This window comes from Hemiscyllium ocellatum, chromosome 9 (genome assembly GCF_020745735.1).
Source record: "Hemiscyllium ocellatum isolate sHemOce1 chromosome 9, sHemOce1.pat.X.cur, whole genome shotgun sequence".
NCBI classification, from domain to species: domain Eukaryota; kingdom Metazoa; phylum Chordata; class Chondrichthyes; order Orectolobiformes; family Hemiscylliidae; genus Hemiscyllium; species Hemiscyllium ocellatum.
The window spans coordinates 30,960,964-30,977,749 of NC_083409.1; the positions used below are offsets into that span (position 1 = coordinate 30,960,964).

The following is a 16,786-nucleotide window of genomic DNA, read 5'->3' on the forward strand; positions in this document are numbered from 1 at the left end:
TGGCTTTGTGCATGGCAAATCATGTGTCTAGAACTTTGAGTTTTTTTTTAAGAAGTAACGAAGTGGATTGGTGAGGGTAGAGTGTGGACGTTATCTATACGGCCTTCAGTAAGGTGTTCAACAAGGTTCCTCTTGGGAGACTGGTTAGCAAGGTTAGATGACATGGAATACAAAGGGAACTAGCCATTTGGGTATAGAACTGACTTGAAGGTAGAAAAGAGGGTGGTGATGAAGGGTTGTTTTTCAGACTGGAGACCTGTGACCAGTGGAGTACAACAAGAATCGGGGCTGGGTTCATTACTTTTCATCCTTTTTTATATAAATGATTTGCATGTGAACATAGGAGATATAATTAGTAAGTTTGACACTAAAATTGGAGATGTAGTGGACAGAGAAGAAGGTTACCTCAGTACAACAGGATCTTGATTAGATGGGCCAATTGGCTGAGGAGTGGCAGATGAAGTTTACTTTAGATAAATGTAAGGTGCTACATTTATCTGGAAAAACAGATCAGAGCAGGACTCATACATTTAGTGGTAAGGTCCTTGGGAGTGTTGCTGAACAAAGGGACCTTGGAGTGCAGGTTCATATTTCTTTAAAAGTGGAGTCGCAGGTAGGCCGGATAGTGAAGGTGTTGTTTGGTATACTTTATTGGTCAGAATATTGAGTATAGAAGGTGGGTGATCATGTTGTAACTGTACAGATATTTGGTTAGGCCACTTTTGGAACATTGCATGCAATTCTGGTCTCTCTCCTATTGGAAGGATGTTGGGAAACTTGAAAGGACTCCGAAAAGATTTACAAGGATGTAGCCAGTGTTGGAGGATTTGAGCTACAGGGAGAGGTTCAACAGTCTGGGGCTGTTTTCCCTGGGATGGTGGATGCTGAGGGGTGACCTTACAGAGGTTTATAAAATCAGGAGGGGACGTGGACAAGGTATTTTTCCTGGGGTGAGGGAGTCCAGAATGAGATGGCATAGGTTCAGGGTGAGGAGAGAAAAGTTTAAAATGGAACTAAGGGGCAACTTGTTTACGCAAAAGGTGGTGCATGTAAGGAATGAGCTGCCACAGGAAGCAGTGGAGGCTAGTATAATTGCAGCGTTTAAATGCATCTGGATGGGTATATGAATAGTAAAGGTTTAGAGGGATATGAGACAAGTGCTGGTTGGCATGGGTGAGTTGGATCAAATGGTCTGTTTCCGTGCTGTACATCTCTGACTCTGTGACTGCCACCTTTGATTAACCGTGCTACCTGTCTACTTTTACCTGCTTTCCTATTCATCTTGAATGTCTGATTCCTCTCAATATTCAAGACCCAATCTTTGTCATTCCGCAGTCACATCTACATAGTGACTTTCTGATCAATATGCTCTGTCCATTGTATCTGAATATGCATAGCATTCATAAACAAAAGAGCCTTTCATTTTAGCTTTTAGTTTTCTTTGTAATGTGTATGTTTCAATGGTTGGTTATTCGGAGGGTTTTTCTGTGACTTCCCATTATTCTCTGGCTGTCATTTTCCCATATCAGCATATTCCTCTCTCACTTGGTCTGCACTCTTTGGTGTAACACATCTTTCCACATTTGATCCCTTGCCTCCATTCTTTAGCTTTATAATCGCTTCTATGTTCCTAATTATGCAGTTCACAAGAACACTTGGCCCAGCAAGATTCGGGTGCAGATTCGATGGCATAACTCCTTTATTGCGGGTGGTAGTGTCCCACAAATTGGACCCACATCTCCCACTTCAGCCTCTGAGTAACATTTTCATCACTAATTATAGTTACTATTAGCTAATTTTCCCATGGCTATTGCCTCATGCTGTTAATGCAGAATCTTTGTCCTAGTTTTAACTGTCTCATTGGTATCTACATGGACCATGGCTAGTGAATCTTTCCCTCCCACTGCAAATTCCATTCTAGCCATGAGTAGATCTTATTCAATCGATATATCTTGATCTCTTTTGCCCTCACGGGAACTTTGGTTTTTCTTTCATGTCAGTGCATCTTGACTGTACCCAAACAATCTCTTTTAGAGAGATTCTGACATTCTCTTCTCGTTTTCCTTGTGTTCCAATTTAACGGAGCGTGCTCTTTCCTGACCTCCTGAAATTGCCCCATAGTTAGGTGTTTTTACTGAAATAGGCATCTTTTATTGTTTTCCAGAGCTAACCTAAGCCTTTGATCCTATTATCACTGTTTCCTATACGATTCCCTATTGATACTTGCTTCCTTGTTTGCACCTCATTCCAGTTTATGGCCAGAAACAAGAAAATTCTCCCAATGCACTTTAAACGTCTTCCTTTTAACCCGTTGCTATCCTTCATTGTATTAGAACAATCAACGTCCTTTAAACCTGTTAAATCCTTCATGTGTGCCCAGTTCTGATGAAAAGTCATCGACCTGAAATGCCACCTTTGGTCCTGTCTCTGTTGCATCTGCTGAATGTTTCCAGCGTTTTACATTATCCCGTTCCCATACTGGTGTCCTCAGAGATATTTAATTTCTGAAACTGACTCTGCTCCCTCTCAATAACACTGTTTAATCGACCACTTCTTAACAAATACTGTTCTTTGGTACCTTCTGATCCACCACAGACACACATTAATATATTTACTCAGAAAAACCCTATAACCTAGACATCTGGTGCAGACTCTTTTACTGTAACATTGCATAACACATCATTGGGATTTCGCTGTTGTTTGCTGTGATATTTTAAACTGTATTGGGTGTGACACAATCTTGAGGATCTCTCAAATATTGAATTTTATTAGTTGATTTATTATTGTCACATGTACGTAGGTACAGGTAGTTCTTGCATAAAGCATATTTCAGCCGGGCGATTTGGTTATAACGTCGCTGAAGAATTAGGAAATGGTATTTTTGAGAATGCTTACCTCTGTTTGCAATAGCATGGTTCCAGCGGCGAAAGTTTCCCACGCTTCATTCTGTGCATGTGTTAATGTCAGCTGCTGTCAGAATGTGAGAGAGGTATAGTACAGTACTATACGTTGACCAACTTCTAAACTAATGAATGTCCATTGCTCTCCGTCTGAGACACTAATATTCTTGTATAATTCTGTATATGTTCTGTATAATTCCTGTAGGACTGCATTACCCCTATACATGCTACTTGCCTTTCTAATTTGTTCTTGTACCTGCATATCACAGTCTAAACAAACCCCCAAGAAACCGTAGGCCGCGTGGTGGCACAGTGGTTAGTACTGCTGTCTCTCAATTCCCGCCTCAGGCGATTGACTGTGTGGAGTTTGCACCTTCTCCCAGTGTCTGTGTGGGTTTCCTTCGGGTGCTCCAGTTTCCTCCCACAGTCCAAAAATGTGCAGGTTAGATGAATTGGCCATGCTAAATTGCCCGTAGTGTTAGGTGAAGGGGTAAATGTAGGGGAATGGGTCTGGGTGGGTTGCACTTCGGTGGGTCGGTGTGGACTTGTTGGGCTGAACGGCCTGTTTCTACACTGTAAGTAATCTTTTTTAAAAAAAAATTCAAAAGACAATCGACCACAACCATCCACTTCTGCAACCGCAACTGTACTTGTCAGTGATGATGCTGACCCTCTGTCCCTGCATTAACCATATTTTCCCAATGTAGTGTGTTAAATTTACTTTTGTTTTGTTAATAAATATGATTTAGACCTTTATCCAACCTGTGCTAAGTGTTTGGGTGAATTTTGAGCAATTTGTGAGTGTTATTTTTGGCTGGTCTGCCCCTAACCCCACTTTTCCCATAGGCTCCATTATTCCTATGAAGTGATTTTCTAGTTGCTGGAATGCAACAATAGGAGAATTACCTGTACAGTGAAAAGTTCTGTTTTGTGTGCAATACAGGCAGATCATACCTGTATTGCAAAGTGCATTTGTGTAATAGAACAGAGCGAGGAATGACAGACTTATAACTGAGATTCAAAAGAGTAGAACAATGATTAGATATGTAAGAGTAAGATTTGCTATAGAGAGTTTGCAAAAGGTTGCCATACATTGATGCCCTCCTGAATTGCACAACGCAGAAGAGTAATTTGACCAACAGTGTTTCTGCCAATTCCTGGAAAGGGTTTCCTAATTAGTCTCCACTTGCCTGCTTTCTTTTCTTATCCATAAGGCAATTAACTTTTGTCCTTTTTATTTTTCAGTTACCATTGAATCTTAAATCATCCTTTTAGAATATGCATTCCAGAACTTCATAACTAACTATAAAAAAAACTTCATCTCCCATGTTTGCCAAGCATTTTCAGTCATGTTGTCTGTGTACCAATCCTCCTGCTACTGAATTATAAAGAATTGTGATAAAATCGTTTTTAAATTCCTTATCATGTCTGCTTCTCTGCTGTAAGGCAAGCAATCCCAAATTTCCACTTTCTCCAAATCATCAAATTCCCACACACTGACATTCCTGATGTTCATTATACATCTAATGTGCTGCATTACATGCAGTTGGAAGGCAGTACTTGGGATTTTATTTTATTTGAGCACAAATGTAGCGTAGTGTTAATGTAGGCTTGAAGGTCTGTGTTCAAGTCCTTCCTGCCCTGCAGATGTGTCATAGCGTGTCTGATTTTTTTTTTAAAAAAACTAAAATAACATTCATTTTGCGGTGCAATGGTACCATTCCATTGAACCAGAGAGTCTGGGGGTCAAGTCCCACTTCATGTGTGATGGCCACAAAAGTGCATCACAACACATTCAAACAAATTGATTTTGAAAATTAAAAAAAAAGACACCTACTGAAATTCTGGTAAAATTGACTTAAGAGATATGCACATATACTGTTGCGTTCTGCAAATAAGCATAAGACTGAGCAAAGATTGGCTCCAGTATCATCCTTCACCAAGTAGTTTTCTGGAATTTAACACCAGCAGCCTAATGCAACTGCTGCACTACCCTTGTTCCCAAAGAGACAAATAGCTAATAAAGTAGGCTAAACAATTATTTGTGGATGGAAGTTAGTGTGGGCCAGTCCATGAGTATTCAGCTGGTGAGACTTCACCGAGGCCATTCAGCACAGTCTGTCACTTACTAAGGTTTATCCTCCTCTGGTTCAATTTATACAGCCACAAGGAAGTAAGCTGTTAAAGTGGGATGATCGAATGTTCGTGCACGTATGAAGGCAATTCATGGAACTCGTGTGTTTTATTGCAGCACTTCATGGAGGAGCAATGATTTATGCTGTCAGTGATCTGTTGTTGGAGCTACTTTAGAACATTCACGCAGTGCTCAGAAATCCATCGCTAAATTCATTCAGTCACATAACTGGCAACGAAAGGGCTGTAAAAGTACAAGTTTAAAAATAAGTTCCAGCTCCCTGAAGGCGCACTTGACAGATGCTTTGGCTGGTGTGCAACTATATCCTGCAGAGCAGGAGAGGCCTAACTTCAACTCCTGGCAGATCTTGGCTTAGGTGGTGGCATTAGTGGGGAAAGAAATAATTTGCATTTATGTGACACCTTGCACATCCGCAGATGATTCATGGTCCCTTGAAGAGCTTTTTGAAAGAGTGACCGCTGTTGAAATGGCGAGGAAACATGGTAGCCGATCTGTACACAGCAAGATCCCCACAGAAAGTGACGAAGTGAATGACCAAGTTGAGGGATAAGAGTTGGACGTTTGGAGAATGCTCCAGCTCGTTTGATAATGTTATGACCTCTTTTTTTTTCCGCCCATCTAATTGGGAAACCGGGAGCTTAATGTAACACTTCATCAGGAAGACGCTAATGCACAACCTGAGCCTGGAAGCAAATGATCAGCCTAGATCTGGGTTCAAATCTCTGGAGGTAGATCTGAGCCCATGATCTTCCTGCTAAAAATCAAGGCAGTTACCACTGAGCCAAGACTGAAACAAACTACAAAGAAATCAAGAACCATCCAAACTAGGAGCAGGAGTAGGTTCCTTCACTCTTCAAACTATGCACCATTCAGTATGGTCATGGCTGATCATCCCACTTTCTCTCCATAGCCTACCTTGATCCCTTCAGTCCTAAGAATAATGTCTAACTCCTTGTAAACATCCAATATTTTGACCTCAATTGCTTTCTGGATTGAGTATCCCTGACTAGGAATGGGAGATTAAGCTCCTTGCCATACTTGCTGTAGTGTAGACAGGCATGGACAGGATCTGTTGTATTTGGTGCAATTTATTTGCTTCCATCATTGCTCTTGGGCGTGAGCTCCCTACCTCTGGACCAGAGATCAAGGTTCAAGTCCCACACCAGCACTTGATGGTCATGGACAGTGCATTTGTAATGTGGTTGGCCATACAGTTTGATAATCAATCTGTGGTTCATTCCTGTTGGTCCAGGCAGTAAGAGCATGAGACTCTCCAGAAGACAGCGACAAACCACTGCCCAAAGGTGTGGACCAATCCAGTGGAAATCCAGCCCTCAGAAACAAGGACAGGAGAACAGTTTTTTTTTTGCATATAGTTTGACCATCAATTACAAAACAATAGGAAGAAAAATTCAGAAACACTAATTCCCAGTGGCATCACTGTTGGAGCTGTTCAGAATCTTAAGATAACTTTGAGAGATACACATTCTGCTTAAGTATGCTGGGAACTTGTTGATATGAGCATGTACTGGTTAAGTTGTTTTTACGTTCAGTCATATATTAGGATTAAGTTCCAGGCAGAGATGGGTACCATCGATTCCAATTGCTGTCTTTCCACCCAATATTTTTGACCGCATTGGTTATGGTCTCGTGTGTGCCACTGCAATCCTGGGTTCTACTAACCAGTGTACTGCAGGAATGAGTGTAAACATGAAGGGAGGGCCTGGAAATTGAGTATCTGAGCATTTCCCATAGGTCAGGTACAGATATGTTGGCAAAATCCCAAGAGCTGAGAACCTGCATTCTCTTCTTTGAGTGACCAAGGGAAAAATTATTCGATAAAGCAACAAAGGAAAGACAACCTAGAATCAATGTTAAGCCTCTTAATCATTGTCAAGGAAGCTGATCTTGCCTCAGAGTGATGCTAATTGCTACTTAAAGATATCTATCCAGTCCCCAGCCTGACACATCTGCTTATGAGAGAATGCCCCTTTGTCATAGGTGCTGGCAAGCACAATTTTCCAAGTTCACCTGGAAGCTCACATATAGGTAAAAGATTTGTGGCAGGTGGCAGGTTATGTGTGGTCTCTGAAACTGAAGCAGAAAGTGATAGAGAAACTCATCAGATCTGGCAGCTTCTGTAGAGACAGAAACCGAGTCAACACTGAGTCTGATAACTCCTGTTCAGAGTCAAAGAAAAGCTATTGGATTCACTGTCAACTCTCTCTCCACAGATGTTACCAGACCTGTTGAGCTTCCCCAGCACTTTGTTTTTATTTCAGAATTCCAATATTCACAGGATTTTGATGGTCTCTATGCAAAAGTAGGATATAGAAGTGCGCACAAAACTTGTAGGTTGTTTATTCTTGTTCGCCCTGACTGAAAGTCAGCCCCCTGAGAAGGCAGAGGTGATTACACTGTTAGTGATAATGTCGAAGACAACAGACGTTAGAAACACTTAGTCATCAACCAGTTGATTCGGAATAATTGAATGTGTATACTTGAATTTAATTTTGATTACAGTCGTGTCAAGCTTAGCATTTTCTGGAAGATTCTTTCTTGACAAACATGATGAGTTGAAATAAGCAGTATATGTTTTTGTTCACTCGAGTTTTTTTTAATACACGTGTCTTATTGGATTGCAGGTACTCACGCACTGAACTGCCAGAGAAACCCACTGATCATAAATGTCACTTACAAGCACAACCTCCCCTTCTATAAGACGGCCTCGATGCTGCTGAACCTGTCCTCCCCACTCATAGCTGTCTCTGGGATAGCTCTGCGGACGTACAGCCTTTTCAATTCCATTGCCTTGTCCAACTGTGTTGACCAAGAAGGATACAAGAAACACAAGAACAGGTATTACTTTTATACTTCTAGATGAAATATTCACAGCTGAGTCCCTTTCAAAAATTCACAAGTTGAGGAATTGCCAGTATCTTATGAAAGCATCATGTGCCTCAAGCTGGGCCTAGTGTTGGATGCAAGTTAACGCTCAATACTTTGCTGCAGGGGGTACCCAAAGAACTCCCAAGTTGTGTGATGGCTTCTCCTTTCTTATGCCAGCCAAAATTAATCAAACATTGCTGGTGTTTTTTGTGGCCTCTGTTCACTCTCTTGTTAATGAGGATCCCTACAGCTCCTGGGTAAAGGAAACTGTCATCCCCTCAGCACATGTCGGGTATATACCTAAATATGAACATTACAGTCCAGTGTTTATTACCCTGAACTACCCAGTCCCACGGACTTGATTTGTTTCAATGCACAGTGACAGAGTTCATGAAAATCATTCCATTTTTTCTGACAAGTTTGAATAAAGGGAAGGTGCCTGAATTGCATGGTTTCTTCTTCGATCTGAATCAGCCAGTGGAGACTTTAGCTTATCCCAACAGTCAACCGAAAGCTTAACACGAGATTTCGATTTGACCTTTCGATTAAAATTGTTTTAAGGCCAACAGCAGAGTGGTGCTTTTTACTTGGCTTTCATTAACTCTCCAAACCAATAAACCAAACTTACTTCCTTTTGTTCCTTGTGATGCTAATTCATCAAGTTCCACCACTCATTGAATGTGTCAGATAGAAGCAGAGCAGTTTAAAAAAAAATCTTCATGTTTTACTGTGCTAACACATCTCTGTTACAGTTGTGTGCAATGTTCCTATGATCAAGAGCAGTGTGAAAAGTTGCCAGTGATGCACGCAGCTGTGAACTGCACTGTACATAATGGCGTGCAAATGGAATGCCTTGTCGCCTGTGCTAAAGGGTTGGCTTTGAAGGCCATATGTGGCAAACACCTTGCTCCTCTTCAGGTATGTGTTACATGCATCTGTCAAAAGTAATCGAGATATGTTTGTTAACCAATGGAGTTAGATAATATGGCTATACATTTTGGGGCATTCTTAACTGCAGTGGTATCATTTCAACGGGTTCAGCTGCTAAACCCTAACTGAATCACAGTCAGCACTGATCCCAGGAATCAAAAGTCTGCAAGCTCTACAAGACCTCCTCGTAATACCTTCCAATGTCTGACATTCCAAATCTTATGATATGCAGTGCTGTAAAAGGGCTTGTACAGGGCAGCTTGCACTGTGCCAGTCATCTTAGTCAGCTGAGCTGCCAAATCCACTGCAACACACTCATTCGTCACCCGCTGCATAATCAAGGCCCAGCAAAGAGGCAAGATGCCCATGAGGCTGGCTTACCATCCAAGTCACTGACAATTCACTATAGACAGGAGCTGACACTGCCAAAACTAGGGTATGGAGATTTACCATGCTGGTTCCAGGAGTGAGGGATTTTCGCACCAAGGCTAGGTTCTAGAAGGTGGAGTTTTTCTCCTCCGGATGGGAAGAGGTGTGGAGTGCAGGGATTAGTGTGAAGTGGTAATGGCTTGAAACCTGTTTACTGAGGTGGTGATGATGGAAGTCTTCAAAAGGAAATTGCATCAGTCATTGACAGAATTAAACCTGCAGGACATGGACACGTTGGACCAAAGGATATGTTTTCATGATGTATATCTCTATGACTCCATGACTGTGCAGATAGACGAGGTGAATGGGACTGATTGGATTGCTCAAGTGAGACCCAACATTGACGTGATGGGTTAAATGGATTCTGTCTGTGCTGGAATGACTTGGTGAATGAGAAAGGAAGGCCTTCCTGTACAGGCACTAAAAGATTTGAGCTGTGTGTTGTGTGACAACCACGTGAAAAAGTTTGCACACATTATTACTGAAACAAAATGTTCTTCACTCCTTCCCAATGTGACCCTGAAGCACTGCATCTTTTTGGAGCTATTTCTCTTCAGGTATTCTTGACATCTTCATTGATCCAAATAGGCTTTTAATGTATTTGAATATCCACTGCTCCATCCATTGGCACAATGGCTAATGGTCTGCACTAAATCTTCAGGACCAATGACCATAATCATCAAGGTTAGCACAAAACAGGAACATTGGAGTTATATTTATCTTAAATTTCAAGCAATGCAGAAGAATTTTAATACAAAAGTAAATCACAGCTCTGCTCTGCATCCCCTCTTGACAATGAATATTCCTTTCATCCCATTTCATATAAAATTTCCAGATACATCCCAATGTGACTGCATAATTCAATTGTGGTCTCTTAGGACTGTCTGGAATAAAATGTCCCCTTTTGGTTCAGTTTTATTTTGAGGGCCCATCTATAGTAGCATGTGGTTTTGATAACAACTATTCAAAATGACTTGAACATTTGTCATAAACGTCGACTTTTCAATGTTTATTGTGTTCCGTCAATCATGATTTAGCTCATATTATGAAACATTAGTAGTTCATAATGTATATCCGAGTAAGTGATTTATGGCTGAGAGTGTTTGAAATGGGAATAGGAATGATTACACAACATTTTAAATTGCGAATGTATAGTTTCCCACTCTGCTTTCATTCTGAAATAATTCTGACTAGGTCCATAGACACAAAGGACTTGTATTTATCTTGAGATTTTTTTTAACCTCAGGACATTGTAAAGCACTTAAAAACTGATCAAGGATGTTCAATGTTGTCACCATTGTCACATTGGGCAAAACTGCAACCAGTTTGCTCACCGCACCATCCCATACCGCATTTAACTAATTATCTGTTTATTCATGATTGTGGTAAAGCCAGGAGAACAAGAAAATTCTCTCGTCTTCTAATAATGTGTTGGAAGACTTGCCTTTTTTTCAGGAAATTGCAGTGACTCTTTTGTGTAACCCAGTGGTCTGCCATATTGACTCATTTTCTGATGAAAATTGGAAAATGAATTTCATGAATGGACTCAATTATTGAAAGTTGTTTGAAGCTTGTCAAGTCCCACAAATAGTCATTAGTTTTAGTACAAACTTGCAAAATGTTTTATTAACTAATTTTGTCAGGCACGTTCCAGGTTTTCTGGATGTTACAGTAGTTCCCATTACTTCTTGATGTGAATCTTGACATTCAACTCCTTTTGAGCAGGCATTTTACAAAAAAGTCAAGTTGACTGGATGTTTCATTGCTCTGACTTGGTCAGACTGTCTTTAACTAGGAAGAAGACTAAAGCTGGAATCAAAAACCCAGTGAGAAGAGTGGAAATTAGTCCATTCAGTCCATCATGTCTGCTCCGCCATTCAATCATGGCTGATATGTTTCTCAACCCCATTCTCCCACTTTCTCCCCATAACCCTGGTCCCCTGGATACTCAAGAACCTATCTAAGTCAGTCTTAAATATACTCAGTGACCTGGCTTCCACAGCCTTCTGTGGCAATAAATTCCATAGATTCACCTCTGTCTGGCTGAAGAAGTTTCTCCTTATTTATGTTCTAAAAGGTCTTCCCTTTACTCTAAAGCTATACCCTTGGGTCTTAGTCTCTGCTACCAATGGAAACATTTTCCTAATATCTATTTTGACCAGACCATTCAGTTTTCTGTATGTTTCAAGTAGACCTCCCCTTATCCTCCTAAACTCCAAGTATAAACCCAGTGTCCTCAATCTTTTCATTCCTGGGACCATTCTCGTGAACCTCCTCTGAACACCCTCCAGAGACAGTACATCCTTCCTGAGATATGGGGCCCAAAACTGCACACAATACTCCAAGTGTGGTCTGACCAGAGCCTTTTAGAGCCTCAGAAGTATATTCCTTTCTTTATATTCAAGTCCTCTCAAAATAAAAATGATCTTTGCATTTGTCTTCCTAACTACTAACTCAACCTGCAAGTTTACCTTGAGAGAATCCTGGACTAGAACTCCTGAGTCTGTTTAAACTTCAGACTTCTGAATTTTCTCCCCATTTAGAAAGTAGTCCATGTCTCTATTCTTCCTACCAAAGTGCATGACCTCACACTTTCCCACGTTGTACTCATCTGCCATTTCTTTGGTCACTCTCCTAACCTGTCCAAATCCTTCTGCAGCCTCCCCACCTCCTCAATACACCTGTACTACCTGTTCCTCCACCTACCTTTTTTATCTTCTTCAAAATTAGCCAGAATGCCCTCAGTTCCTTCATGTATAAAGTGAAAAGTTGTGGTCCCAATGGGGAGACTGGTGGAACACCACTTGTCATTGGCTGCCAACCTGAGAAGGAACTTTTTATCCCTAATCTGTGCTTGTTGTCAGACAATCAAACTTCTATTCATTGTAGCAACTTGACCTTGATACCATGGGCCCTTATCTTACTCAGTGGCCTTCTGTGTGACGCCTTGTCAAAGGCCTTCTTGAAATCCAGGTAGATATCATCCATTGGCTCTTCTCTGTCCTCCTGCTTGTTACTTCCTCAAAGAATTCTACCCTGATGACACATATTTTATCACCTCGTGCTACTCTCTAAAAGACAGAAGGCAAAAGACCTGCGCAATAGCAAAATCCTAAGAGCCCTTGGTGTTGAAGTTAGCACATTGGTGTGGATAGAGAAATGGCTAATGTGCAGGCAACAGAAATTGAAAATAAGGGGTTCTGTTTCAAATTGTGACCAGTGGGGTTCCGTAAGGTATATCAGTGTTGGGCTTGCAGCTGTTTCCAACATATTTTAATCACTTGGGAGGAAGGAAATGAGTGTACTCGACCCAAAGTTTCAAACACACAAAAAATGTGGAAAGGCAAGATGTAAGAGAGATACAGTTTACGGAGAGATATCAACAGGGTAACTGCTGTGAAGATAGTTCCCCTCACAGGAGAGTCTAAGATCGAGGGCCTGGTTTCCAAAACAAAGATGCCAGATTAAGAGTTGCGACGAGGAGCAATCTATTCTTTCTGATTTGTTTGTGACTTTTTGGAATTCCTTGCCACAGAGAACTATGGGGGCAGAATCCGCATGAGTAATTAAAGCTCAGGCAGATTCTTAATCAATCGTTGAATTAAGGGCTACAGGAAAAATGTAAAATGGCCGTGAGGAATATTGGATCAGTTACGATTCTATTGAAAGGTGCGGTGGGGTGGAAGGGCATAATAACCTACTGCTATTCCTATTTTGTATGATCAACCTCTGTTTCTTTTATAGCGTGTTTATAATCTCCAAAATGTCAAGCGTAACGTTGTTGCAACTATAGTCCTAAATTGCTATGTAGAGCAGAAACTTTTTTCCCTTTCCTTCCTTGTATAGAAAGGTTCGTCTTCATGCAGGATACAATCTCGCACTTTCTAATAGATCTGTAATTACTGGCCCTTTCGTTGGCGTGATTGCCTATAGTAGACTTTGCGAAAAGTTCTGAATCTCATCTATACAACAACCTGCACCATTACCATGTACAGAAAAGCCACACCTAAAGGGGCTGAAAGACCATCTATTGCTGGTATCTGACTTTCCTGAAGAAGCCAGATTTTTGAGCTTTCTGGGTGAAGATCTCACTGAATGAGAATGTCATCTGTTTTAGTGATGTGGCAATTACCCCTACTCCCGTTGTCCTGAATGACCTAATGAGCTATTGAACAGAGCTTACCAAGAGTCTGCTTGCTGGTTTAAAGTTCCAAAGCACTTAAATAAACTCTTGTTTGATCTTCCTTCAAATGTTGAAGAGCACCAGCCAGCTTTGCATCAGGGAAGGAATTGGCAGGCCATCCCAAACCCTGGACAATCTGGCACCTGCTCCTATGATCTTATCTTGGGATCATTCCATCTGGGCAGCCTCCAACTTTAACTAGGTGCTGAGCCTCAAACTGTGTTTCAGACTCCTAATTTGGGAGGAGCAGACGGATTTCCTCATTTGCCTTAAAGATGCTGCTCACAAGTGAGGTATTGATACATTACCTTCACAGATAAATATGCTAAAATCCTCATGAAAGGGAAACTTTTATTGGAAGCTGGCCTGCTTTCTGTGGCCAATTTAGAAATATTGCTAGCTTCAGAATCTACTGCTTAAAACGGAGGGTACCATTTTGTGATTGTCTTGATGACTTCATGTCTGATCTGCTAGAGCATACATCCCACAATTTTGTTGATGCGTTCCCAAACAGTTTCCAAAATTAAATGCTGCTGTACTTTCAATCTCATTCTTTATCCAGTCAATGGGCACTCCCCCCACCCCATGCCCACTGATTTGCAGCTGTCCTGTGCTAAACCAACTTAGAATTTGTTATGAACAACTTTTATTGCAACCTAATAAGTGAGTGGTAAAATCTTGGGCTTTGACGATGCACCCAAAGCTTGGGCAAGAGTTGAAGCCTGATGTGTCCAACACTGGTCCGTGTGACTGGGATCAGAATGAATATGAATGGGGCTGTTCATTATGCCTTTGGCTATTAAAGATATTTCTGCTTTGTTAGCCTGGAGCCATTCACATTGGCCATTCTTTAGTTAGCCATAGTAAAATCCTTGTAAAATGCAAGCAATATGTATATGTACAGAATGTGGCATATAGTTGACAATTTCTCAATTCTTTTTGAATGAATAATAAAATACTAACCGAACAACTGTTAATTTATGTACTAAAAATAGTATGCAGGCACTATTTCTTCATCAATTTTCAAATAAAAAGGATATGAGGGTGGACGTAATACCAGTGATAGTAGATGGCAAAAGTACTAATATAGTTATGGTAAAGAAAGCATGCAAAATATGGCATGTCCCAATATTTATAGATGCACCACAGAAAGCATTCTATCCAGATGCATCTCTCAATGTCAGCTGCTCTGTCCAGGATTGTAAGAAACTATAGCCCAGTTCCATCATGAGAAACAGCCTTCCATCCATTGATTCCATCTACACCTCTCACTGCCTCGGGAAGGCAGCCAACATCATCAAAGACCCCTCCCACCCCGGTTATAATTTCTTCCAACTTCTTCCATCAGGTAGAAGATATAGAAAAACACGTAGCAACAGATTCAAGAGCAGCTTCTTCCTCGCTGTTATTAGACTTCTGAATGGACCTCTCAAATTTTACATTTAATATTGATCTCGCTCTTGTGTGCCTTCTCACCCAGCCATAACATTATATTCCTCTCTCTGTTCCAATACACTAATGCACTTAGTATAGGCAGATCATACCATACAGCATGTAAAATACAACTTTTCACTGTACCTAGGTATATGTGACAATAATAAACCAAATCAAATCCAACAAAAAGAATGCAGTTATCATACCTACAGCCAAGTTACAGCAAGGCGTAGAACACTCTGTAATCTACTTCCATGACTCAGTCTTTCCCAGGACCTCAGGCTGTGACAGTCTCTTTTATTTCTGGCCTCTTTTCCTGATATGGTCTACAAGCTTTTTTGGGCAAGATCTTTATCTGGTTTTCATTCCTTCTTTCATTACAGGTATTGGCTCTGCATCTGGGATCCACAAGAGGAAAACAATTCCTTTTTGTTTTTAAGTTATCCATCCGATAAAGGGCAGAAATGCCAGAAATGGCAGTGAACAGCTAATAGTTTTGAAGTGAATGTGCCGAAATTTGATAAATGCACATCTGTTTTGCCAAGAAATGTTGCTTGGACCCGTCCTTCTATGAACTGAAGGTTTTAAAACAAAGGTTCTAAGATGGACAAAAATAAAATTAAAAAGCAACAATTGTGCAAAGGTGTTTAGAATTTGATAATGCACCACCCTTGCCAAATGTAATGTTTAATATAGCCATGGTGGAATATTTAATAAAGTCACAACACTGCAGATGCTGGAAATCCAAAATATAAACCAAAAGTGCGAGAGAAACTGTGGAGAAACTGGTCTGGCGGTATCTGTGGAGAGAGAAACAGTTAACGTTTTGAGTTGAGTGTGACTCGTCTTCAGAACAAGATTTCTTAACTCAGTGGAGTCAGATGAGCCTCAAGACATTAACGACGATATAGTTAATGTTGTTTTGAAAATTTTATATGCTAGGATTGAGTAGGATGCAGCATACAGTCAATTTAAATTTGTAATAAAATTGGATAGGAATGCTACATTTCACTGGGATCCTTTACAAGTCACAATAAACAGTGCAAAAATGATGTAAATGATCAAATACATCAGCCTTCATCACGAGGCATCTGGAATACAAAGATATGCGAGTCATGTTACAATTACAGAAAGCCCCAGTTGAATCTCAGAATTATTGGAACATTGTGTTTGTGCTAACTAAAAAAGAGCCAATTCTTATCTCACTTTCAACCTGCATAGCTTTGCAGGTTAAAACATTTCAAGTATATTTTTAGTACTTTTTGAAATGTTTGTGTTTACCACTCTTTCAGGTACTGGGTTTCAACTCTTACTACCTTTTTGGATGAAAATATTTCTCCTGAACTCCCTGTAATTCTACTGCCAATTGCTTTAAGAGTACTGTATACCTTAATGATATCCTTACTAAGGTCCTTCCCATACACTGTCAAAACTTAATCATAGCTTAATCTTCTCTAATTCCAATCCATCCAAGCTATTTATGTAACTAAAATGCTCCTGTTTAGGCAATGTTCACATAAATCTGCTATATTATTATGACTAAGGCAAGAGTGAGACAGTTATGATAAATCCCCTTTACTCCACCAATTGCACCATTAGTATAAATTTGATGCAGTTACCAAAATAGCCAATTATTTCTTTGTGCTACTTTCCAAAATAAAAGCAATGTCTACCAACAACATTCCCTCTAATTACATTTTTCTGTTGTGTGGACCTCTGCGGTCCATGTTTGGAGTGGCCTCCGCAACCGCAAATCAGTGCTGGTATAGTGATCATTGAGCATAGAAACTCTGACGAACTGTATGGCTGCACATGTTAGAGTGAACATTGTCCAACAGGCTTCTTCACTGAATTTAAAACATTCTG

General features: G+C 40.5%; 1 protein-coding gene across 1 annotated transcript in view; it reads left to right on the top strand.

Annotated features, from left to right (window-relative positions):
- LOC132818488 (pappalysin-2-like) overlaps nt 1–16,786 on the top strand; it is a 487,615-nt gene that overhangs the window by 320,605 nt on the left and 150,224 nt on the right. Inside the window, exons 13-14 of the mRNA XM_060829547.1 lie at nt 7,701–7,914; nt 8,697–8,862. Coding sequence (XP_060685530.1) covers nt 7,701–7,914; nt 8,697–8,862 — 380 coding nt within the window. The remainder of the gene's footprint in view (nt 1–7,700; nt 7,915–8,696; nt 8,863–16,786) is intronic.